At 38.8% G+C, this 26,158-nt stretch overlaps 1 protein-coding gene across 10 annotated transcripts in view; it reads right to left on the bottom strand.

The window, feature by feature from the left end:
• Positions 1–26,158, bottom strand: part of GNAS (GNAS complex locus) — a 102,108-nt gene that overhangs the window by 8,677 nt on the left and 67,273 nt on the right. For all 10 annotated transcript variants that reach the window (XM_075166613.1, XM_075166616.1, XM_075166614.1 and 7 more), the window contains one exon: positions 2,339–2,393. In XM_075166613.1, the coding sequence (XP_075022714.1) occupies positions 2,339–2,393 (55 nt within the window). The remainder of the gene's footprint in view (positions 1–2,338; positions 2,394–26,158) is intronic.

The raw sequence follows: 26,158 nt of genomic DNA, 5'->3' as shown, positions 1-26,158 counted from the left end.
CGTAAAGGAAAAGTAATTGATTCAACACAGACACTTTGTAATTCTTCATATATCCAGCAACAGAAATAAAAACCTTTTACCCAGTGCTGACAGTGTATTCTGTACTGCAAAAACAGGGAACAGAGCATTATGAAGCTGCATTTAAGGTTTTGATCTTGAATAGGTGTGCACACATATGGGTGTGCTCAACTTTTAAAGTACGTATATTTTCACAAGCAGGTTGTAAGGACCAATCCTGGAACAGGAGGAAACATTTACAGGCCACTTAAAGCAAACGCAAGAGTTCAGAACAGTGCAGACCCATCCCTAGGGATTAGAACATGCATTCACAGATTTCAGTGGAATTGTGGCACACAACAGGATCTTTAAACTACCACCAAATAATTCCCAACCCCAGAAGATAGATCTCTTCCCCAACTGTTCAGTGCTTGGCTATTAAAAGAAGTGTCTAGGTGTCAGAATTTTCCATTTTTTCTTTCAAAGAACTGAGAGCTCAACTGGTTAAATCTTATAAGAATTGGGCTTTTCAAAGATAAAATTTGAAATTTCCTGTAGAGACAAAAACAACAATCAGAAGTTGTGAGCTACGAACAATTGGAATTGTTGTAAGTGCTACAAAATCCTATTAAAAACAAACTGTATTGGCTTTTATTTACTGTGTATTGCAAAGCACTGCCGGCCATATACAGTGCCTAGTGGGTAATTGATCTAGAAGAACCTCATTTGCATAGGCTGCAGACTGAATACGCAGTCCAAACATAACTAACTACAAAATACCACTTTGAATTCAACTAGAAGTTTTATAATTTAGGACTGAAAGTTTTGGTGTTCTTCATAATGGGTCTAAGTAGCAGATAAATTTTAATATTTGCAGCAGACAAGATCATGGTAAGTGGAACAGACTGTAAAAAAAAATTATACGCACAATAAAAGCTCTGTTCTTACTACATAGGTACCAAACTGGTTAGTCAAAGTCAAAACCACACAAAATCCAAAGGTTAGACAACACTGATAAATCATTAAACAAAATGGCTACATTTTAACATCAGTTTTCTGATAGTAAATTATTGTTGTCTGGCTATTTTAATACTCATATTGAAATGTGTATATATTTAAACATTGTTCTAACTTGTGTTTGAAACAGTTTAAAAATTCAAACACCCCAATAAATAGAAGCAAATTTGGAAAACTGGACTCTCGGGAGCTCTGCATCTCTAGAAATCAATACAAGTATGATGTTTTTTTAAAAAAAAAAAAAAGCACTCACCCACCTCAAGGGGGGGGGGGGGGGAAGAAAGGAAGTGATTTGATAATTACGCTCAAGAGTTCTTTTAGGAGAAACATGTAACATCGCAGAGGATAATCCAAATGGGTCTGTTTTACAGTATACTTGTGGGAAGTTTCAATGCAGTCAATGGTCCCAAAACAAGCACCATAAGTACTTGTGCTTACAGTTACTTACAGAAGTAAAAGTATGTAATTATTTCACTTAAGTAACTACTTAAATACTCACTTTACTTAAGTAATTACTAGAGGTAAATTGTAAGTACTATACTTAGTACTATATACTAAGTATAAGTAAATACAAGTTAAACTCCTGACACCGTTAGCCTCCAATATAAAACCGATACTTGTTTTAAATTTCATGTCTGAAGATTAGTTGCTCCAAATTTCAAATATAATAACCCATATTTTTAATACTTTGTTTCTTGAAAATAGAATTATTTCAGTAATAAGAAAGCCTCATTTATAAAAAAACTTAGATTTTTAAAAGGATGAGTGATTAACTTATTCTTGAACAACTTTAATTGCATTATTTATGGGCAGAAAGTTAGGAATATTTTGGATTAGGGATTTGGTCCTAAAAAGATCCTCAGATTATCTGTAACAAAATGAAAACTACAATTCCTATTCTGATAAAAACCCAGAATCTTCTAACATGGTTATTTTTACAAAATCTGGTTTACAGTGGGAGCCAGCGGGGCTGAGAAGATACCAACCAACTTTGCATCAAAGAAAGTGCACGATGGTTATTCAGCAAGGGGCGCAAAACATTATAAATTACTCATTCAAATGGTTATTTGAATTTTAAGTGTCACAGAAGCATGATGTAAGTCTGGAATCTAGGCAGATCTTCATTTCACAGTACATTTACATATATAAACATAATCTCAATCCAAATAACAAAGTAATTTTTACTGGAATACTAAATATGTACAGTACATGGTAATATCTGTCTTAGTGCCACAAATGGCAATTAGAAAATTAATGAGATAGTCTTCCTCAAAGACGGAAGGAGTAGATAAATTGTGTAATTTCTTAACGAAACTTTCCTTACCTGGTCAGACGGTGTATATTCATTTTGTTTGACTATGTCAATCTTGTCTAGAAAACTGGGGAGTGGAAAGAAAAAGAGTAACTTTTCATTCTCAAATTAGACAAACTATCTAATGCTTTAGTAAATGACAGGTTCCCAGATAAGATTTGTTATATTTTAATGCACTCAGATTCACAAAATGCTGAATACACTTAAATTGCTCAACATACACACGCTAGTATTTAAAACATGCATTTCCTAGCACCACCCAGCAGAGGGCCAAATCCACAGTTTTATTAATCAGGTCTGGTAATCTCATTCCAACCCCCTCCCACTCTGCTCCCTCTGCTAACAAACATACAAGTAGTTTAATTTAGGTAATTTGTCCATATAAATTGTACAATATAATCTGCTACTGCTAACAGTAAAGCAATGACTCAAATAAATTGCCTACATGTAACTTTCCTGAAAGTAAAATGAGTATTTTTTAAAAATTTATCGTCACTATAATTCTTTTAATAAACGAAATCCCTCAACCAATTTCATCACAAGTTCAGTTAAGTGAGAGGGAATACTGATCCTTCTGTCAATTGTCGTAGTAGTTTTTCCGTTTACTTTCTGGAGAAGTAGCAGTAGTAGGCCAAATGGGTATAAAAAGATGTATTTTATTCAAACTCATTAGGCATTACCTAAAAGAGGATATCCTGGAGTCTTTTAAAATCTTTTTACCAATTAACTGTAACCTCCTAATTATCTTTCACTTCAACTCAAAGAGCAAAAATCTCAAGGAACCAATTTGTTAACTCTGTTTTGTTGTGGTGTTACTATGAGACTCGAAGACGTAGCAAACCAGCAGCTTCAGGACGCAGGTTTTATGCTATTCGCACCCCAATCTCATTGTCCAACACCAAGTATGCAGCAGGGCTACACCGTGCTCAGACACCTCCCATTTCAGTATTATTCGGAGATCTAGCAATGCTTCTGCAGTTAACTTTATCCGTAACATTAATGATTAATCACAGTCTTAAAACCAATATACTTTAAGTTTCCTTTTAAATTCCTTTGCACAAATTCTTTTCTTTATGAAGCAGAAATTGCAAAGAAAAGGTGAGTTTTCCCTTCCGATCCCTAAACATAGGTAGGTATGCTGGAAGTGCATTAACTACGGTTGCAGGCAACAATTTAAAGGCGGGGGGGAAAGGAAGCCATGCCCCAGACTCACAAATCAGAAACCAAACCCCCATTACAATCAGAAAGGGTCTTAGCCCTCAGTTTCGGCCCCTGCTTCCCAACTGACTTTCTAAAACACCTAATGAAGAGCAGGGGAAGGAGAAAAAAAACCTATGTTTTAACAGCGGCTTCAGCCCTTTTCACCAGGAACTAGATGACCGTCTTGTTTCAGAGACAAATGAAAAGTAGTTTTTGTTTAGTCTGAATTACAGGATTTTAAACACATTAAAATGTATCTTAGTAAACATGCTACTAAAAACACAAGACAAAGCGTAAAGATCAATTTCCATCACAAAAAGTGACGTGGAGACAGATATACAAGGATAAAATTGATGACAAATTGTGTTCTGCAATTTGCAAGCTGGATTTTTTCCTTGTCTCTTCCAGGCTGTTAAGTAATTTTATTTTTCTTTTTTTGATCCAAAGGGAAAGGAGTAAAGCTTTTTGTTCAGTACGCAGAGGATGTTAAATACGTACAACAACCATGAATTCCAACTAGTGCGAGTGTTTCCACATTATATTCTCCCCTAAGACCACAGTTTCAGAGTCATGTGGCTATTTCACAAGTTGGAGGATGCTTGAGGAATGTTCAGGACATAACATGTTCATAAGGATATAAAGGTGATTACTACAATGACCCAGCCTTTCTGTACTGAATTTATCTAAGCGTAACATTTTATGCAAGGTTCCACAAGAGGTGGGTTTTTCATTTTGGTTTTTTTTTTGTTTGTTTTGTTTTGTTTTTAAATACCCTGCTAATCAGCTTAGTGGATTTTGGAAACTGACAATTAGAAAATAACAACAAGATATTGCTAAAACCTGGAACTGAAAGTACAAACCTCTTACTGTTGTTTATGCAGACTATTTTTAGGCCTATGATTTCCTTGAAAAACATCAGCCACATAGGAGCAGCAGTACTGTACTTGAGATGAATTCCAATAGCAACGTTCATGCCAGGTAAAACAAGTTCAAATGGAATAAACATTTCTTCTTCCCCCCAAAACAAGTTCCAACATTCAGTAACATCTCATATCGTAACAATGCTCATTCAAGAAGGAAGTCTTTCGCTGTGTGATAGTTACCAGAAAACTCACCCTGCTTCCAGTGGCATTTTATGGAAAATGGAGCAAAGCAATACGTTAAATGAAGATTTCCTCCTGTGCATGTGCCTTTTCATAAAAGTCTGCTCTAGCAACTTTAGAAAGGGCTAAAGACATTAAAAACCAGTTTGCTTTTTTGCTCAAACATAAAGAAAGGGGATTATTCTTTCAGTCGGTCAACTGAAAAATAAATGTGTCTGTAAGGAGGAAAGAGTAGCAGAAATTCGATCTAGTCCGATACTTCTAAAATAAGGAGCAACAGTGGGAGCATGAGAGTTCAGAAAAGATCAATACACTATGTCCAGAGACTTCTAAGTCAATGTTAGTCAAGACCAAATAATTTATCCAGTAAATTAAACTGACAATGAAGTCAGATGAGAACAAAGCCTAATTCAAAATAAAAACAAATTCACCATCATTAATTTCTATTTTTAGTTCTTGTTATGCTCTACCCAAAACATAAGTGAGGCCACTTCAGTACTACTTTGTGTGCTGAATTCACTGCTGTTATAGATTGTTCTAAGTCTACTGGAGATATGCCCATTTACTATGTCAGCAATGAATTTCACAGGGAGAAAGAAAAGTGACCTTGGTGAAATAATTCAAATAAAACTGTCAAACCATGAAACCCAATTTTATACTGCGAGCAAGTCTTGCACCAAGTTACAAAGTCAGTTTTTTTCTTCTGCAAAATTTTCCCAGAGATTATATGGGAAAGCTGTTTTCCAGAAAGCAAATCATTCATTCAGCGTTGCTGCCAATTCTCACTTAGGGCCAGATTCTGGACATGACTAAATAACAGGATCAGTTATTGCTCTGCAAAATACTGTCACTTTTGCCTTTGTTATAAAAAATCGATACTGCCATGACACGTTACCAAACAAAAAAAAAAAACAAAAAAAAGACAACTTTAGGTCATTTGTAGTCAGCAACACTGGAGAAGAAGCATCTCTAGGACAGCAGCAGATATGTCCCTGAGGTATTAAAATGAAAGGTATTAATAAAAATTTAAACCAACCTGAAATAAAAAATGCATTTTATTTTTGGGTCCCTTTCTTCAGCTTCAGGGAAGGAAACACACACGTGGAATGTTTTAAACAGATGTCTTTAATCTTAAGGGGTGCACTTAGGAGGCAGACTTCATACAGAAAGATACACAGAAGCTTTCCTTAGCTCCTGCAGGTCAAAGTAATTAAGTCATACACATATCCCCAATTCTTTCCGAATTTTTAATAAGCCTCTTATGTCAAAACCATGTCCCAATTTTCAGATCAAGATATATAGCAGCTACTGATTTATTCTGGAGTTCTTTAATACAGAGAGTTGGTTTATCCCTATGTGGGGGGAATTTCCTGAATGAACAATGCTGCTGCCAGACTAAGAACTGCAGCCTGCACTCACTTTTCCCCACTGAGAAGGCATATAACACATTAAATCTTCCACCTCAAGAAACAACACAACTTCGCCGTTTTGGGAGGAACGGGGAGGGGGAAATCAGACTGCCTTTCCTTGAGCATACCCTGATAGTCTTTTCAATAAACAGTAACTTGAAATTTTACTCTCTGTGATCTGACGAAATGGTTGGCAGACAAGAATTTTTTTTTGCTTTGTGAAGAAGAGCTTTTTTTTTTTCAGTCTAGAGCAACACTGGAAAGATCTCTTCAAACTGACAACACACCTATATTTGAAGAGCTTTATTTCCATCAGTTTTTTTTTTGTCAAGTCATAACCTGAATTTGTGTACAAAATGTCTCTTTTAAAACACATATTAAGATCTCATCTTTAGTGTCAGTAAGACACTGCAAATCAAGAATTCAAAATTTAAATCGCAACTAAATACAACATTTGTTTATAACTTGTAACGCTCAACTGTAGTACTGGAACTCCGTATTTGTGAAGTTTCTTGCCTCTGAAAGCCTCCAGGTATTTTACAGACAGTAAATCATACTCTCAACTCCTGCCTGCCTTCATTCATGCTGCATTTCCTGCCTCTACCATCGCATCCTGAAATGCACACCTCACATTAACCCTGTTTTAAAGGTAGGCACAGAGGGAGTAAGTTAATTGCCCAGAGTCCCTTGAGTCACTGGAAACAGAATTTTCATTTCCTCTGAGTCATGTGTTTTTATCAAGATATTACTAAGAATTAACCAGAATATTACTAAGAAATATCAAGATTTTACTAAGAATTAAAGTTGTATTTACCCTGATCACCTCTAAAAGTCTTTACAATTCAGGTTTCTATGTCCGAAAATAAATTAGTATTTGTTTACTAATCTTCCTAAAGACGAAACTGTGCAAATGCCCAGCAGATTTTTATTTATTTATCTATACCCTATCAAGACTACAAAACTAACTCAAAGCTCCCCCAAGTAGTTTTAAGTTGAAGTTTAACTCAACATTAATAGTGTTTATAAACAACAGTGTATTTTTTATTTCTCAGAACTGATCATGCTTTACTTCTACTTCACTCCCTTTTCAGTCATTCAGTAACAACTTTCTAAAAGCTAAACAGTTAACTATTTGATAAATTCTTTCTTTAGCTATTTTGTCTATGCTGAAGCCAGAGTCACAGGATTAGTACAAAGATATAATACTCTCTTTAAAAGGGTATTCGAGCTGTAACTTTAACACAGTTTAGAAACATGTTAATACAGACGAGTTTTCCAAACCCTGGAAAGCCAGGTCTGTTACAGTGTCAAAACCAAGGCTTCCACGCAGGCCAATACACCGACAATAACCCCAGGGCACAGGAGTTATTTTCAGCTGCAAGCATGCATGTGCACATCGACTGACCCTCAAGTCTGCCCGTTTCTGCTCTTCTTGGGAGCAAGCAGGATATTGGGGGGGGGGAAATCCTATTCCTTAAACTGGTGGTAAAGATTTCTTTTACATTTCAGCTGGTTTATTTTGCAAGAGAAGGAGAAAAGCAGGCAAAGTTACAGGAACGATACAAATAAAATAAGCAAACAGTCAATCTGCTAGTATTTATGGTATCCTGCAAACACGGACAGTATATGAAACAAACTTGTCATGTTTTTCATCAAAATGAAGTTAAAAATTAAAATTGGGGCATTAGTACACTTTTTTGTTTGTTTTTAAAGGTATACTGATATTTTCTATGATTTGCAGAAGTGGAGTTTTTCTGTTCAGGTGGTCATAGAAGACATGCCACAAACATATTACTGAACGATTGAAAAATATTGAGAAAGGCATAGCTCTTTTTTCCCCCTAAAGAAAACTAGATAAGCGGAGAGAAAAAAAATTCCATCAAAACCTTTGCAATTACTTCATAACTACTTCACAAAGAAAATTAAGGGGGGAAAAAAAAAAGCCTTCAGAGACAGGCACATAGAGCCAGTACTGTAATAAATATTATTGGTATAATTATGAGAGCACTATATTGCACGTAAAAACACCTCACATACGATGTTCCTGTAACGAAATTCTGCATGTCAGTTCTCAGACATAAAGACCCCACTCAAAACCAGATTTATATTGGAAATGAACTTCAAAACGCAGTATAAGACTTATATATATATATAAGAACAGAAGTAAACCAAAAGACAACTCTTTAGAAAACTTTCCCAAGAAGCTGCAAATATTTTTTTTTATTTCCAATTTCAAGTCAACTGGTTATTATGTTTTTCTTATCGAAGCAGCAAGTCACACAAAAAGATTTAAAAGCAGTCTAAAGCTCAGAATTTCATTATAGATAGTATTAAGGCGAACATATACCAGAAAAGTGATTTTGAGAGCGGCCCCCGCTGTAATTACAGAAGAACCTCGCAGCATTCCAGCCACTTGGAGGCGGAGGGGCACCATGGGTCTAATTTTGAAGCAAATAATGAGAAAGCTGAAAAGTATGACTCCATATATTTGGAATCATCTTGTGGTAATCAAGGTTACAGTTCCTTATATGGTGTGGAGAACATGAAGCACACACAAAAAATAGAATATTAAAACTACGGGGTATAAAGAACTGCAACTATTGCAAAACCCCCTGAACATACCCCAGCAGCCAGCCAGCCAAGCCCCCTTATTTTTGTGTTCCCATGAAATACAAACCTTGCCCTAAAACCAAGGCTGGTTACGCGCCCTGCTTCCTAAACTGCATAATTAAAAAAGCGTAATCCGCCGGGAGGCCAGGAGGCATGAATGAATTTAGAGAAATCCAGCAGAAGGCAAACCATCCCTTCAAAAACTGCTAGCGATCAAAAAGAGAAATGGGGAAAAGGTAGGAGAGAAAGAAAAAAATCTATTTAAAGAGGTTGTAGTTGTCCTTTTTTTTTTTTTTTCTCTGCCTGTCTAAAGTTAGTCTGGCTTAGAGGATGCACTAACTTTCCCAATCAGTTTTACATTACAGCACAAGTCCAGAAATAGCTCCCAGCCGCCTTGGCCTCTAGCACGGTTGCCATGACAATGGAACCACAGTGCTATAAATAGCTCATCGGCACCAAATCTTGTGAGACACATCTGGAATGGGGCCAGCCCAGCCCCGGCCTGACAAATAAAAATAGGCACAGGCAGTTTCAAAGGCTGGAAAGGTACAATGCGGCTCGGCTTGTGCGGAGCGGCAGGCAGAGGAACGGTTTTGATTGCTTGTTAGCACGAGATTTATTTGATAGGAGATTGGGAAAAGTATAAAAGTTACTTTATTGCATACTAAACAGTCAATCTTTCTCTAAGGTCTATTTTTCTTTCTTTTTGCCTAGTCTGCAGCAAAACCATACCGCTTTTGAAACTGTAACAATGCAGTCTTTTGCCCAGGAGACCATTAAAATAAGGAAAAACAGAAGAAAAGACATCTTCAAAACTTCCCCCTCTATTTCTGTACATTTTTGGCTCCGGTGTATTTAAGCGCTCCTGCAAGTCTGACAGGCACCCTGGATGGGGTCCTGCACGGGCTGGAGCGCTTTGCTCCGGCTAAAGTCACCCACAGGCCGCCCAGTGCCTCCACGAGCCTGGCAGGAGACGAGGTTCCCCAAGCCCCGCTGCCAGGCTGCAGCGCGGCTGCTCTCCTCACCCCCAACGTCGTCGCTGCGGACCCTCACCAGGGACAAAGCTACCCCGAGGTTACAAACCAGCCGTGCCTGCAACTCAGGCCAGACCTGAGCCGTGCCTGCAGAGGTGGAAGGCAGAATCAGTAGTCGCGGCATAACCCAGCCCACTTTCCAACGGCTCTGCTTGACAAAACTGCCTTTTGAGCAAGCATTTTCTTTCACTTAGTGGGTGAGAAAATGTCGTATTTTTAGCACAGACTCTTGATCAACCCATTCAATTACATCCAAATTATCTGTGTGGGAACAGAATGTTATGTCAAAAATGTTATTCAGTGTATTTGTCAATATTACCCAACAGAAGACATTTGTATAATCAGGAGATTCAATATTTTCTGCAGCATATGAAAGCAACAGTTCAGGAATCAGACTGAAGTTGTAAGACTTTGCTATTTCACAGACACGGGAAATAGTAGGCAGCGTGATATAACACAGTGAACACCGCTCCCAAAATACAAAAGCTTAGTTGCTCTATCAAAAACCAATAGAGACGACAGACAGCAATCAAAAAACTGCAACTATAATAAGCATTTAAGCCACAGTAAAATATCTTCCGTATGCCATAAAGGCACTGTGCACGCGCTCCACACAAACTGCACCATCAGCCCACAGGATTCCTTTAGGTCCCTACATGGATATTTTCATTTCTAAAAATTGTAGAGTAACTTCCATCCAGGCTTAAAGCTGTATGTAAACTTCCCTCCCCTTCCCCCTTCTTTTACCACATCCAGTTTGCTCATTTGCCATCTGAACAATGTACGTTTCAGAAAACAGCAGTTTTCACAGAAGTATTTTGGAAAATGTACTTTATAACATGCAATGCAGTGCAATTCAGGATTTATTGGTTTTTATAAAGATACTCCAAGTTAGTTTAAGAGCCTATAATCAACTGCAAGTTTTGATTTAAATTATATAAAAAAGAACTATGTTTTTTTTTCCTTCCTTAAGAAAGCAATTCATAAATTATTACGAGATAGCCCTTTCTGGCTCATATAATGAACAAACGTTCTGATTTTGCCTGGGAGAATCGTGAGAGGGAGAGGGCTGTAAAGCAGAAAACTCTACAAGGTAACCCAAACCTGGCCAACACTCCAGTCGTCGTTGGAAGGGCCTCCACAGCACCCCCAGGACGCCTGTGTACACAAAGCCTGCCAGATCCCCTCTGCCATTAACTCTTCACCTCGACCTGATGCTGCTTACGGATCCCTCCTCCTCCAGCGATGGCTTCGGAGGGATGCCTCCCCCAGGCAGATCGTTTGTGCTCCTTTACGCTTCCCACTGACCGGGGGCACATGTTATCCCGAACATTGCAGCCATCTGCCTGTGACCGTACTCGATTACCAGTTTCCAAACGAAACCCGCCCCGCACAGCCCCCCCCCACCGATAACCAACACAAATCCCAAACACTTGACGCTGCTCCAGCTGCCTTCGCTCCTACTTTGCGAACTTGTACGAAGGTATTTTCACACTCTCACAACCACCAAAACAGACCGATTAAAAACAACTCACTGCTGCGTGCCTCCGAGGCTCACTCCGCAATACAAGCCTGTATATGTCAAATAACTTCAGAACAGCCCCTCACCCCGCCCCAGAAAATTACTTCGCCATGCCAGGAAGAAACGTAAGCGGATCCACGGCCAAGGTTGGGTACAGAAATGAAAGGTAACGGTATGGATGAGATCACTACGTCGTGATCTGATTCCAGGGCAAGCCCGGGGCGGGAACGTGGTGTGCGTGAGCGGGGAGGAACAAGGTGTAATCCCTATTAACATTTTCTTTCTTTTTTTTAAGTAGGCTGCAAAAAAGACAAAAAACATGGGAAAAGGTGAAGCGATCAAACGTTCACGTAACAAAATCTCTCACTTCACTTTGCTTTCTGCCCCTCTTCTCCAACTTTTCTTCCTGAATTTTGGTGGGCCAAACACACCAGAGACTCGGATCTAAGGATCCCGTCTCTTGCAAAACACTATCAAATCTATGGCTTTAGATACGGGATGTTCTCTCTTCCTCACACTTTTGTCTGCCTGCCTTCATTTTTACTTATCTCTATTAACAAATCAGTGTTTAAAGTAAAACAAGAAGCGAATTAATCAGAAATCAACCTATCGGCCATCTCTGAACAATTCGTGCGTTACTGGAAGCAGAACGAAAGGCGAGTGGTACGTTGGGCCTGGAGAGTTCCCAGGGAAATCCATCCCTGGACGTGAGGGGTGGGAATCGGGCATGGTGAGTGGGAGCTGGGCTGTTCTGTGACTTACCTGCTGCAATTTCTGTCTTTCCTGATGCTTGAAATGGTTTTGACCTCCTGTGACTCTCAAAGACTGTCACCTTGAAGAATCAAACTCCTAGGTAGTCCACCAAGTTTGGTATCTTTTTCAGTTACTCCATCAAGTTTGATAGCTTGTTCAGCACACTGAAGACTACCATTTTTAATTTTACACAAGGAATGAAAAGCTGAAATCTAATACTTAATTGTAAGAAAACAACATATTGTTTCCATGGTCTTTACTATCTATAAAGCCATCAAGGCGGACTAGTGAGGACTCAAGTATGGCTGATTGTGAACTTCTCTCCCAATCTGCCCCCTCCTTAAATATCCATATTCTTAATATATTTTTTTGCCGTGCCTGTTTTCTGGAAGGTAGAAAAAGGTCTATATCTACGAACAAGGTCAGGGATTTTTCTGTTGTAAGCTGTTTTTAATTGTAAGCTGAAGTCACAGATCTTATATACAGCAGAAGAAACCAACGTAACTGCATCACTGACTGGATCACTCCTGTGCTCTGTGGGGGCTGAACTTGGAGGGAAATTTGAAATTTAATCATTTTTCAAAATCTATTTAAATCAATCAGGTGCAATAAGGATCTTCTTAGACAGGTTTAAGAATATTTGCTGCTAACTTAGACTAAGGAGACTGTTTAAGCAAAGTCATTTAGGCAAAAATCAATATGAATAATTTTTAATGGAATTAAAGAGTATAGAATATAGAGAATATAAATTTATTTGAAAACCCCCCAACATCTTTGAGTTCAAATCAGCAAATGAATGCTTGCTTCAATTTCAGATGTCATTTTTAATCTGGCAACAACCTATGCATTTTGTAAGTATATGTCCCCTACCGTAGGCTGCTCTGAGCAATTAAAACAGGTGAACCTAATGGGATATCCTTTCATTGTGTTTCAACAAAGTATTTATATGAACCTTGTCCTCATGGTCTTTAGCTCCCTCCAGTGCCATCAAATCAGTAGAATTGCTTTCAGTTGATAAAGACCACCATGTAGATATAATTTTAAAATTGCATTATTCTGGCAAAATTAGTGACATCAATAATAAATAAAATAAAAATTTTGTTAATAATTTAAAATGTTAAAAAAAGTGTATTCCCTCAACAACTGGGACCAAAAAACACAGCCAGAAGTAAAAAAAAAACCCCAAACAACCAAAGAGCTAGATCTAAAATAGGAATAAGACTCTATATATACTATCTGACAGCCACAAAATGCTTTATCAGCATTATTTATTGATATTTGCACATGCCTTTCAGATGATAAAAGAATTAATAAGCTAATACTTAATACTAGTTTCTATAATTTGAAGAAACAGAGCTATCTGCAAAAACAGACAAATCAAAGGTTCAGACAGCTCCCACGTTTTTCAGCTTGCGTGTGGCTTGTATAACCTAAACCCCAAACACTGAGAATACAGGACCAGACACTTCCCCAACTGCTATCTGAAAACCGGGCAACATCATTTTTAACAGAAATTTTAGAGACGGAGGTAGGTGGAGCTGCCATGATCTCACGTGACAGAAAAGCAATTTTGATCCCAGGAGTGAGTTTCCGCAGGAACTAGGGAAGCAGTGATAGCTCGGGGAAGGAATCAGGCCCCAGACGAGCCCAAAACAATGGGAGGACAAACCGCTGCTGGGTTTTGAGCAGGGTGGTAGGGAGGACTTCACTGCCTTATTTAAATACACTTGTACAAAGGTCTTCAGAGAAATAGCTCACATGTATTTAACATGCAAAAATATAAATCCAACACTGGAATTTTGCCTACTTAGGCGCCATCCCAACTGAGATTTTTTTGTTCGCTATTTTAGGGAGTTAGGTTCTTTTGCAAAAAGGCAGTAATTTTGACTGCTATTCTGCAATTTTGACTGTTATTCTGCTCATAGGACGCTCAAACGTTTCATTGCTTTTACGCCAGCGTCACACGTGATGCTTGCTGCAGGCGCTCAGGACTGGAACAGCAGTCAGTGTCTTCACAGGACTACCTGTCAATACCTGTTCGGGAGCCGACAGTTTGAACAGCTCACAGCAGCTCACATTTCAGTTTTTGCTTTTCTCAGAGGCATGCTCCCCGGCCTCCCCCCCTTTTTTTTTAAACGTTCTTTTTCCAACTTGGGAAAAACAACTCCAGGCCTCTGTAAAAGGAGGCACACAACCTGGCATCTAGTATTAAAAGCATCTGTAAAGAGCACACCTCTCATTCTGAAGTGAGTTATAATATAAAATTATTCTTCTTTTTTCTTGAAATGAAATTTAATACCAGACATACTTTAAAAAATTCATTTTAAAACAAGCAAGTGATACAAAGTTACAATAGCAATTTTATACTGTTAATTTTGAGCAGTAAGTGACACTGATCTTTGGCTACTATGAAAAGCATCGCCTGCAAATACCTTTCTCTTGCCGTACAATAAAATGAAGAAAGCAAATTTAAGTGCTTGTCTCTCCCTGGTACACATTACATTCAGGCAGATAAAAGGAGCAAGAAATCAAGCTTGAAGCCAAATTCAAAGGTAAACAATAAAGGTGAACATACTACTGTGGGAGAGTCATTCACAGGGAATGACAATGTTTCCAGAAAAGTGGAGCCCTCTTTTATTCTCATAGAAATTTAACACATCAAACAAAAAGAACTGTCAGTCATCCAGTTTCATGATTTTGCTCTTTGCTTAAATTTTCACTGCCCTAAAAAGGAAAATCTAATACAGACCCTCCACCTTCGCTTACTCACACGTTGTTTGTGATAACATCAATACATAGTCATTGACTACGGAATACTTCCCCAAACTGCATTTGAATATTTAATGCTTTTAAGCTTACAATTAAGATGGATACCTTGGAGAATACTGTGGCTTTACAAAGGCTCACAAACAGCACTAATTTAGCTAGTGACATGATATGCCATTTTAGAATCTTTTAAATAAAATACTTTGGCCCTTACCCCTCTCTTCCCCACTGACCTGCTAACTTGACTTAACTTATCCTGAAGCAGAATTTTAATAATTATAAAAATATGAACTCCTTTAAATTTCACCTCTCAAAACAGAAAACTGGCTATAAAAGACCTTAAAAACAATATTAGAAGCTCTAATCGTTCAAATGTCTGTAAAACAGACAGTAGGATATACTTTATATTTGCAAAACATATTTTAACATTTGCAAAATCTATTTTATAACGTGGACTTTTCTAAGCTGTGTGCTTTTAAGATTAAAGTAACAAAGAATTTAGAATGAAGTGTGCACAGGAAAAGTAAAATCCCTGACAAGGCACAACCTTAGCCTGCTTCCTCTCTCAGCCAAGAGTCACGTCGCTGTTTCGGCACAGAGAGGTTTTCCATGGCAGCTCCCTGACTCATAGACGAGCAGTCAGGTGCTGCAAAACATGGAACCGAGATAGGACTGGAGTAAGTGCGCAGAGATGCCTGTGGGTGATGGACGTGCATGTCTGAGAAAGAGTTGTTGGGTGAGTGCACAGAAAAAGGAGGCAAGGGGAAGTTTTGGAAGGACTTTTAAAATCCCTTATTCTCTAACTAGCTTAAGACAATGTTACAATGAGGAAGTGATAATGTATCTGCTTCAGGTGGAATTAGTTCTTTTAAACTAGCTTTATTGACTCTATTTATTAGTTATGTAAACGTGTTGTAATTATCTACACAATTACTAAATATATTATTCATAGAACATAATTATTTCAGCATTATAATTTAAAAAACCCTCAAGAGCAGAACGGATAGCTCTATCTTGAAATGGAACCCTATACTCAGGAGAATATTAAGATTCAGGAGGTAGTAAAGGTGACACACACGCACCGCCCTTGCAGTCTCAGCATCCTCACTGGCCTCCTTCTCGGCACGCTTTACACAGAGGCCAAGGACTGAGAAAGCCTGGGCAGGGAGTCTTCTCCCACAACCCCATCCTTCTCTTCTGACATGGGTCTCTGTGCCTCCAGGCAGTGCCAGAGCCTTGACCACAAACCACCCTCTACCGAGGTTGAAGAGAACCTCTGCGCTGAGGTATACTGTACAAAACTCTGCTAAATTTAAATTACTGCCATGTTCTCTGGAAACCTTAATTTTAGCCCCCCTTTCCTCAGGGGATGGGGGGAAGGAGAAAGGAGAAAGAAAGATTCCAGCCATTATGGTTGTGAAGCAAGTACAAAATGCTGTGTTGAGCTCTACCTATGCAGGTAGCATGAAACGAACACCGAGAGGTAGAAAAGAATTTCATCTCAGCGGGCATTAATTCTGAAACTCCAGGGATGCTTGTTTATGCTTTTTTTATTTTATTACACTGAAAAGAAAGTATCACAAAGCTATGAATAACAACTCATTTTTGCACCACAAGTGGGTGGACTCCCCGCCCCCATACACTCAATCATAACCGGGCAGCAGGGAATCCGAGGGAAAGAAAAGCCAAACTGAAGAGCCCAAGATATGCATTCAAGTTCCAGAAAATTTCCAAATTCCACTGGATGACTGAAAGCCATAAGATTCCAGTAGAGGACACACACATCTCGACCATCTCTTTGTCTGCAGAGGGCAGTGTCTCATGTTTGCGTTTTAAATGGTTGAAACCCTAAACCTGAATTATTTATTAACAGATTAAAAATTTCCTCTTCTACGTGAAAGGAACATTTAAACAGCCTCAGGAGAAGAGCTGAACTAAAACAGACACTAAAAATCGTGAGTAGAATTGCTGCAGTGGGGAAGACAAGAAGGGCTCTAAGAAGGTATTTCTCTTCCCCAAATGTAGTGCATATTCCCACATCAACATACGTTAAGGGGTTATGAACCCAGCTGGGGCTTTGGCCGCCCTTACACAGCTGTGCTCAACATCCAAGTAATGTCTCACTGCAAAGAAGCACTAAAGGATGTACAGCACCCTTCAGTGTTGCAGTCTCGGTTCAAATATGTGCCTAAAACTTAGTGGGCATCTGACATTCACAGCCCACAGATCTGGTAATACACGTGCAATTCAAAGCTGTGCTAGGAAGCAGAGGCATGCAGCAGCTCTAGTGGAACGATCGTGACCCAGCTGTAGCCTGAACTGGCTCACCTATTGCTCTGATACCTGTCACCAGAAACTGCGATTCAAGAGTGCTGAAGACAATTCCAGGATTTCCATTTGTTCTGCATTACTATAATTAGAGCTTCCGGATCATGGTTTACACTAAGAACGCTAGCAAAGACTGCAAGGTGGAAGAGACTCAGATCAGATGGGTCAGACAGGGAGAAAGTCTGGAGAGAAAGCTCAATGGTTCTGGTGGAAAGGAGGTGTGTTCTTACATTACCTAAACTATATTAGGTGCCTATATATACACAGTCTATAAACATTATAACCATATGTGAAACACAGCTTTTATCACATTGCAGTATTTTAATTCTACTTCCTCCACTCAGCAGCAAATTATTAGATTCACCACAAAAAAGGGTGCCTAAGCACAGCAACTGATATATTACACAGAAGTTAATAATATGCAACTACTAAATATAGCCATTCTCTATTTTCTTCTACATTTTCCAGCATCTTGAACACACTAGCTGCCCTGTATTGATTGTGATGCTCAAAACTAGTGACAGGTGCAGAGCTCTTAACATGGCACTTTTCCCTCACCCCATCCCACCCTTTAGATCCTATAGCTTCAGCTTGTAAAACTAGTTACCTTCTTTGTATAAATGCACAGTAAGTCCAAGGAACAGACTGCCAACAAGCAGATGAGAAAATTAAAAAAGATCCGAGACGCTAATAAACCATGCCAGAATTATACACTGCATCTAAATACAGGTTTTAAGGGAACATCATTGGAGTACTTCTGCAGATAAGCATACCCTTCATTTTAACTAAAAAAGAAAATTCCCTCCTTTGAATGAACCCAATTCCATTTGAGAGACCTACGTTTTATTAACATGTCTTACGATTTTCTGTTTCTTTGCTTAAAGACAATAGAATGGAGAAGAAAAAAAAATAAAGGCCGATATAATTTACATTCGGGTCACTGACTTTCTTGATTGTGGCTTCAAACACCAAGCCTTTAAAAAGGAAAAAACCCAACCACCCAAGCCCCACACTGCTCTGCAGTACAACTTCCTCCTGTTACCTACATTCATTTTCATCAGTGTAAGCTGCAGATGTTTAGTGGAGTTACACTCAAAAGGTATCCCAAGGAAGAAAAAAAATCTTCAACTAACATCACAATTGAAAAATGCAACTTTTCTAAGGTATTACTGATTTCTAAGTAAGTATGCAGGCAAACTGCAGACATTTACATAGACATACATGTATCTATCTCCGTAGAGTAAAAATCTGTTTCCATTTTCTGCATGTCCAGCGTTAATCTATTATGATGCTTTGTGGTCCGGACGTTAGGAATAAATGTGAAACAGTTCAGAATTTAGAAGATACACTATTTAAATGTGGATACTACAACCCAGTTCGCCCTGTAATCCATATATGTATAAAAGCAGTATACGCTTGTACAGATTCTGGTAATTACAGAGTTTTGTTTCAAAAAAATGCCATGTTTCATACAATATAAACATGGTAATTATCACTTTATCTCACAATCTACACCGTGATTTCAATTATGCACAACAAAGGGACTGCTCATGAGAACTGAGAGGATAAATTGCACCCCTCATAATAATAGTAACAAACCTGTGTTCATTAGTGTATGTTTGTTTGTTTGTTTTTAAAAGGTAGTTGTAGCATTATTACAAACATGTCTTACAGACTGGTGAAAAAAGAAAAATGTAGTGGGTGCGGCACTAATCTTTCATTTGTAAGACTTGTCTTGAGGGAAATCAGTTTCATATTCTCTACAGCCACGTGACTTTATCAGAAAACCACAGCGCACAATTTTGGCATAATTAGCAGGACCTTCTTAAATACAGCCCAGAAGAAGGCTCTGAGGGAAACAAACACATTTCACATCATTAGGGAAAGTCAGAGCTGAAATAGAGGTACCAGCCTCTGCACAGAACAGCAGAAATCCTACCTATTTTTAGTTCACAATTCCAATAAGAAAACAGTTGGGAGTCTAATGAAAATATCTTAGTGACAAATTTAATGGACTGAACACTGAAGTTACTATTTTTAAATAAAGTTCCTCATTATCTTTCAAAACAAGAAGCAATTAAGCAGCAGTGGAGCTACGGCTTCCCAAGCGTCTGGTAAGGCTTGGCTCCAATCAGACTGAAACTGGGAAACGGCTCAACACCTTTCTGATCCTAAAAATCGGTTGAGGGCCAGGCTCGGGGTTTGGTGGGGTTTTTTTTTTTTTAGTTTAATGAAAGCAGTTCTGCTTTGACCTGTCCAGTCCTGCCTTGCCCTGTTTTTCCCTGCCCGTTCCCCAATCACCCTCCTTATGAGCAGGGAATGCCTCTGCGCAGCTGCATAATTCTCAACCCGCCCGCGCGAGAAGGTGGAGAGGAAAACAGAAACGGAAAACTGAAATGTCTGAAGAGAGCTGGTGAAAATGATAAATGATAACGAACTGCTTGGATCTGAGAGTAGTTCAGCTCCGTGGAGGAGAGGTGGATGGTGAAGTACTCCAGAGGCAATGGTGAAGGGTCAAGGATCTCGCGTAGCAAAGAGCTCTGAAAGAGCACAGAGGAATTCACAACACGGAGCGTATCGATATTTGCAAATTTACTGAACGAGCCACATAAATCACAATAAAGTGAGTTATAATCCGACACGTTCTTTTCCAAATAGCTCTTTAAAACTAGAAATTTTAATTACTGGTTCCCTTGATAACACACTGTGACAATAATGAATATATGTTATACTTGTAACCTCATAGAAGACGATTCCACACTTCATACATGCTGCATGCCTTATTTTTGAAACAAACTTTTAACAATAGGTGTAGAGAATTAGAGTTGGCATTGAAAATACAGAGATAACATACTAATACCTACATTTTAATGTGACATAGCAGATCCTAGAGTCTGGAATGCCCATTTGGGGAATATATCATCTATGCTGGTAAGACAAGAGAAGATCTCTAAATCCATCCTCTCATGCCTTCTACAAAACCACTTCATCGTGTCAAGATTCTTGATGACATTGCAATACTTCTTGGCATTAGTACCATGAAAGATTGAACAATAACATCCTTCACTCATCTGATTTCATTTAAAACCTCACACTATCCAAAATCATCCAGGAGTTTTTGCAGATGTGAGCTTTTATATTCCTCTTGAAGACAAGACATATCACAACACCATTTACAAATGGGGAAACTAAGTGTCACCCCAGTCTGGCCTTTAATAACAAAACGTGTGGATCCTAAAGCAGTTCATCTCCATGGAACAGCAATGAACAGTGAAGTCCTCCAGCAGAAATGGTGAAGAGAAGCCATTCCGGCTGAACCAAGAAAAGAACTGAGACTTTACACCTTAACTGCAAAATCTGTTCTTCATGGCACACATAGATAGGCAGAGCTAATGAAAAGACAAAAATAAAATAACGATCAGTAGACTCAAGCAAGATTGGTTCACTCTTGAGACTCAGTGTGATGAAAGAATATCCAGAGACCAGCCACACACTAATCTAAGAAGATTGCCTTGCCAGGTACGAAGCTTCAAGATGCCTAACTTTTCCACACTGACCCTGATTTTAGAACATCACAAATGAGTAATTAAAATCTAACTGAGATGCCTTAACAGCAAAAGTGGTGGACAGTGTGTTCCAGATGTGGTCTTCAGCAACTTTGCAACTATTACTAACGTTGGTAGTATATGAAAAAAAATGGCAAATTAACACAATCTGTGGGGATTTTGCATGTATATTGCTATTTTAATTTATTTTATAAAAATCACCTAAGCTTCGGAAGATTTTTTGGTTTTTTTTTTAATTGTAAAACCACGAATCTCTCAGCAAAGATCATACAGCACTACCTGGCCACCTGAACCGGGCTGGATGCGGCTCCCACCAGCACCACGCTCCTCTGGCAGACCCTCCTCCAGGACCCAAGGCTCTTTCCCTCCCCCAGCTGCAACAGCCTCGCTAAAAATAGCCCCCCCGCTAGCTTTTACTCCGGCTGCAGTTTACATAAGCCCTCTGGGGGAAGGGGAACCTTGCAGAGCACCCAAGGCACTTCACAGCAAATTTACTGGGCAGCCAACACCTTTCAAGTGTAAATTACCATCCAGACACTGAAAACCCTCACTTGCATAATGAATACGCTACAATTTAGCTTTATTGGTGGATGTCCTTCTCGGAGACTTAATTAGTGTACCACAATACAAATATAGTTAACACAGAATTATATCTAACAATACAATGGATTTTAACACTTTTCAGCCTCAAAATCAATGTATAATATACCACACAGTAATCAGTTCAAAAATGGTATTTCAAATCACAAAACCTATAAATGACATCCTGCCTACAAAATTATTCTTAATCACATGTAAAATTAGCTAGCAATTTCTTTCAGTTTATTTAGGATTCAGTCACATACTATAAAAAATACTTAAAGAATACTTAAGTTCAGCTTCAGTTTGATAAACTTGCTCACCTAATATGAGCTTAATCTATTTTTTTAATTTTCAGCTTGCCCCTCCTGAAGTAAGGATTTTATGACCATGTTCTCTGCATGCAAGCACATGGTCTCAATAAACTTTTGAGCCTGCTGGTAAATTTATACCAAATGTACTGCAGACATCTTTGTCAGGGGTCTCTCAGAAATAATAAATTCAGCAATACCTACGAGTGCAGGCAAGCACCCAGACAAAAGAGATCTAAATTTAAGTCCCCACTGAAGGAAAGGCTTCGGTGTATCATCAAACAGTGGAGTTAACAGAGGAGGAAAAGGAGGGCGAGAACATGCAAGGCAACGGCATCGAGTCCTCCCTCTCCCTGGGACTGGCAGTGATGTATTTGCAGTGTTTCAGCCCAGGGAATAATTGGGAATCGAACCTGGCGCTTTCACATTCTACCAGCAAATGTACTGGCCTCATTTCATCCTTGTATCAGAAATTTTCTGTTGCCTCCTATCTTTCGGAACACTCTTGCTTTTAAGTCCTTTTTTAAAGTCCTTTTTTAATTGTCCTTTACAATATCTTTTTAGGTCTTAGTTTGATAAAATTATTCTCCTAATTGTCATCTTCTAATCTTGAAATGTTCCTTTTCTGCAGCAATACAGCATGAGCGATAAGAGCTCTCATAAAAACAACAACCCATGCTCCAAAAGCTGTCGTGCTTGCTGACGGCGAACATCAGAAACAGCAGATCCCAAGGTCAGGCAAAAAGTTCCAGCAGCTACTCACCCACCAAGGCGAGTAAACTGCAAAATCCTAAAAATACCGGTCACACCTGCTCCGCGTTCGCCGCTGTCGGAGCGCCCGGAGAAGCACACCATTTCAGCAAGCCATTTCCTGCTGGAGCAGCATTTACTGTTGCTTCCACAGCAGCAGCCAGACCCGAGGGGTCCCCCCCGCAAGCGCCTACAGCCAGTCCAGCGCTGCACCCCGCGTCAGCTGTCCCGGCACTCCTAATACCAAATCCACCCAGGGAACGCCAGGCTGTTACATAGGTAATGCAAAAATGATGCAATCAACGCCGCACTCCTTCTCTTTTCCTCAAGCATTTATTTATAGCTTGCCCTGTATTTTGCGGCTGCAGATCTTCCTCCTGCGGGAGGGATTCCTAGTGAAGGCTGTTCCAGCCCGTATGGAAGTCTTTTATTCTGCTTGTTTCTGTATCATATCGAATTGTTTGTTCGAATCACAGCTCAAAACAAACCTCATTCAAGGCTTTTTCTATTTGCACAAAGGGAGGTTGCAAAAGCATGGGAGGAAAGGGTGAGTGAAAATTAATTCTCAGGAACTAATACAAGTTTTAACAGTCGCTTTGATTGATTCTCAACACTTGACAGCTATGGTTTTTACACCACTACAGTAATCCAAGTCCACTATACCATTAAGTCCGATACTAACAGTTCACGATGATGTTTGCTCTGTTTTTTAATAAAGTTATGGGGATTTTACAGTAAAACTGAGCACATTTTTTAAATTAATGGGTAAAACCTCAATAAATACAAAAGTCTAGTATACCCTACGTGCATGACAACCTTACAGAGTCTACATAAACACAAATCCTCCTCTTATTCTAACTTGTAGCTCCGCCAATTGTCTGGCTTTCTGAGTACGTCAAACCTCGTCAAACGTTGGGCCTGTCTTGCAGTAAATGCACCAATTGCGTGTTTATCAGCTTCGCCCTCGTAGCCCGATACAGCATTTACTACAATAGTGAGATCCCCTCACGCCAGGAATGCATGGCATCGCTTACAGGATGAACGGCTGCTCGGCAGAATACCAAGGAATCCATGCGATCAGCGATATTTGTGAAACCTGTTGTTAATGAATTAACTCACAGTAGGAGAAACTCCATCTACTTTAAGAGAGTTCCTCTAAGGATGAATCCAGCCTCTTGAATTTTTCTTAATCTTTGCAATCATGAAAGAAAAACAAAATTGTGTAGTAATGCTATGTTAGTAGCTGCATTTAATGATCTTGTGTAACAATGCAACATACTAATTTCTTGAATAAATTATTGTGTGTCAAGTTATAACAACACTGATTAATCGCTCAAAATGGATTGCGCGTTGAGTTAGGGCTTTGAATGCATACATGAAATCTTGTTTATGAATATATTAGTTGTTTGAAAAATACTGGTCATTTTAATTACATGGAAAATGACTTATGAAGTCTCAAAACTTAACAAATAATCGACAAAAATAATCAACAAAAATCAACCCTACGCATGTTGAAGCAACTGATCTGACCCCACCCTGAAAACATGTCTTTGAATTAATGACCATATGGAATGGGTTTCAAAGTCCCTCTTGACTAAAAGCTGGAAACGCTACTTTTCAAGGTGGCAACTCTAACTGTTTTGCATAACTAAACCCAGGTAAGTTTAGCTTTAGATATACACATGTATACAAATCACAGAGTTATCTGCAGAACAAGCACCCTGCCACCGTAGTTCACTAATTCTCATTCTATTACAAACTTCTACCTATCAACAGTGCAAGAGACCAATATGATATTCACAGCATCTCTTCCAAAACCCTCAGTGGAAAAAAGATGTTTTAAAATTATTTCTAGCATACTCTCTCACACTACTAATTAATGCCACAACAAAAACTTTGAGGACAGAAAAAGGAAAGAGTGGGAAGAAAAGGGGAAACTGTTGCCATTAAAATGCAGAAATTAGTAAAAGTTTAATTAACAGAAGGTTTTGGCTTATATTCCATCTCCTGCTGTATTGCATTTCAACTCTTCCCCGTCACCCACAAAAAAATTCCACTGCATTTGCATTTGTACGTTTGCAGAGAACAGTGCCACAAAAAAAAAAGCAGAAGCATGGATAGGTATCAGAAATATGTTGACTAAGAAGTCCACATATTACTGTACCAAACAGACTTGAAAGCAATTACAAAAATATGCATCTCACATTTGCTTTAAAAAAGCTCAAGATTATTTTATTTTCTCTTTTTGAAATAGAAATCTCAGGGCTTATGCACATTTTGTCATTTATCTGTATTATTTGTTTATTAAAATGTCTAAAATCACTTGATGATGCAGTATAATATTCTTTATCAAACAACACAGTTTGGCATTTTTACCACTAGTAACAAGGAATCTGTTATTCCCTCTAGTGAATTATTTTTAACTCTGTGTTAATCAACTCTATGGGTATAGGCAAACCATCAAGAAAATTGGGCTACAGAACAACTTTGTTCATCTGCAGAATTCTGAACTGTAGCCAAGTATTTTAGCACCGAATTATCTTATGAAGCTGCATCATTCTTAGGTTTATACAGTAGTAGTTACTCATACATTCACATTGTTTGATAACATCAACTTTGGTTTTAAAGCAGACTATTAAAGTAAAATATTAGCCAAGAGAGACATCCTGAGCAAACTACCAGCTGGACTCAACACAGTATTCTTCACCGGCTAACTAAAAGGTCAATATGCTTGTTACTTAGTCCTGCCTTCACAACACTGTCGTGATGTGCTTTTGCCATTCAAAATGAAACGTAGCTGTCAGAGGAAAACCTACTATCTACAGCAATCTACTGAACAAATCATGTGGATGTCTACTATGATCACAGAGGAAATTTACTATTTTATGGACAAATTTTATTTAAACAAAATGTTAACATTCATGCCAAAGTTTCAAAAATCTCTTGAGCAAGCTTGTGCGTAACCCGAGCAAATTTTGTGCATGTGAATTTGTTACTGAAAGAAAGAAATAGCTGTTGTGCGAGCAAATGCTCCATTTCCATGTGAAAGTAAATATAACACATTGAGAAATGAACATCCATTTCCACTAAATCAGGCACCCATGAACACTTGCACTAGGGTTTATCCTTAACTCTTGCAGGCATTAGCAAGTGATACACTTAAACTAAAAGGCAAAGTGACTATTTGGATGCAGGACTGGGTCAAGAAATTGGGGAAGAAATTCCAACCCAGCTTTTTCACGCTCTTCGTATCAGGTCAGCCCTGCCTCCGGCTGAAGGCAAATCCCTAATATTTACAACTAGACATGGAAAGGAAGTTGCATCTGTAGCCGAAGGCCAGAAAGGAACTGACACATTAACAGATGTGTGGAACAAAGGAGAAATAAAAGAGGCAAATGAATGAAGGTGATGGGTGCGGGGGGGGTTGGGGGGGTTATAAGTGGCAGAGCGAGTGAAAGTGGAGGCAGAAATCAGATTCCTGGAGCAAACAGTTAAACCCTTTCACAATAGTTCAGAATGATGTGGTGGGCATTGCACAGACCTCAAAAGCCTGTGGTATGACTTCTTAAATTATTCACATTTTGGACTTGTAAAGGTCTTTCTGTCATTATGGCTCATCACTTTTAGTATTTTCACTTATTGGTGCTCCTAATTCGTAAGACTCAGGCAAGCTATTCCAGGACACCTTTTGTTTTATCTTGCTTCATAATGGGATGTAATTTATTTTGAAGACAGAGAAGTTTATCTGGGGTTGAGTGTAGCTTGAAATTATGAGTTTATGATTAGCTGTGACAACAGTGGGAACATGTGTTGGATTCATAATCCATTTATTGGCTAAATTTAGGTAATCTGGTTTTCACAGCACTTGCCAGCAGGCACATCCCTTGTATTGACAGTCAGC

This window comes from Calonectris borealis, chromosome 17, assembly GCF_964195595.1.
Source record: "Calonectris borealis chromosome 17, bCalBor7.hap1.2, whole genome shotgun sequence".
Lineage (NCBI taxonomy): Eukaryota > Metazoa > Chordata > Aves > Procellariiformes > Procellariidae > Calonectris > Calonectris borealis.
This window is presented reverse-complemented; position numbering and strand designations above follow the sequence as displayed.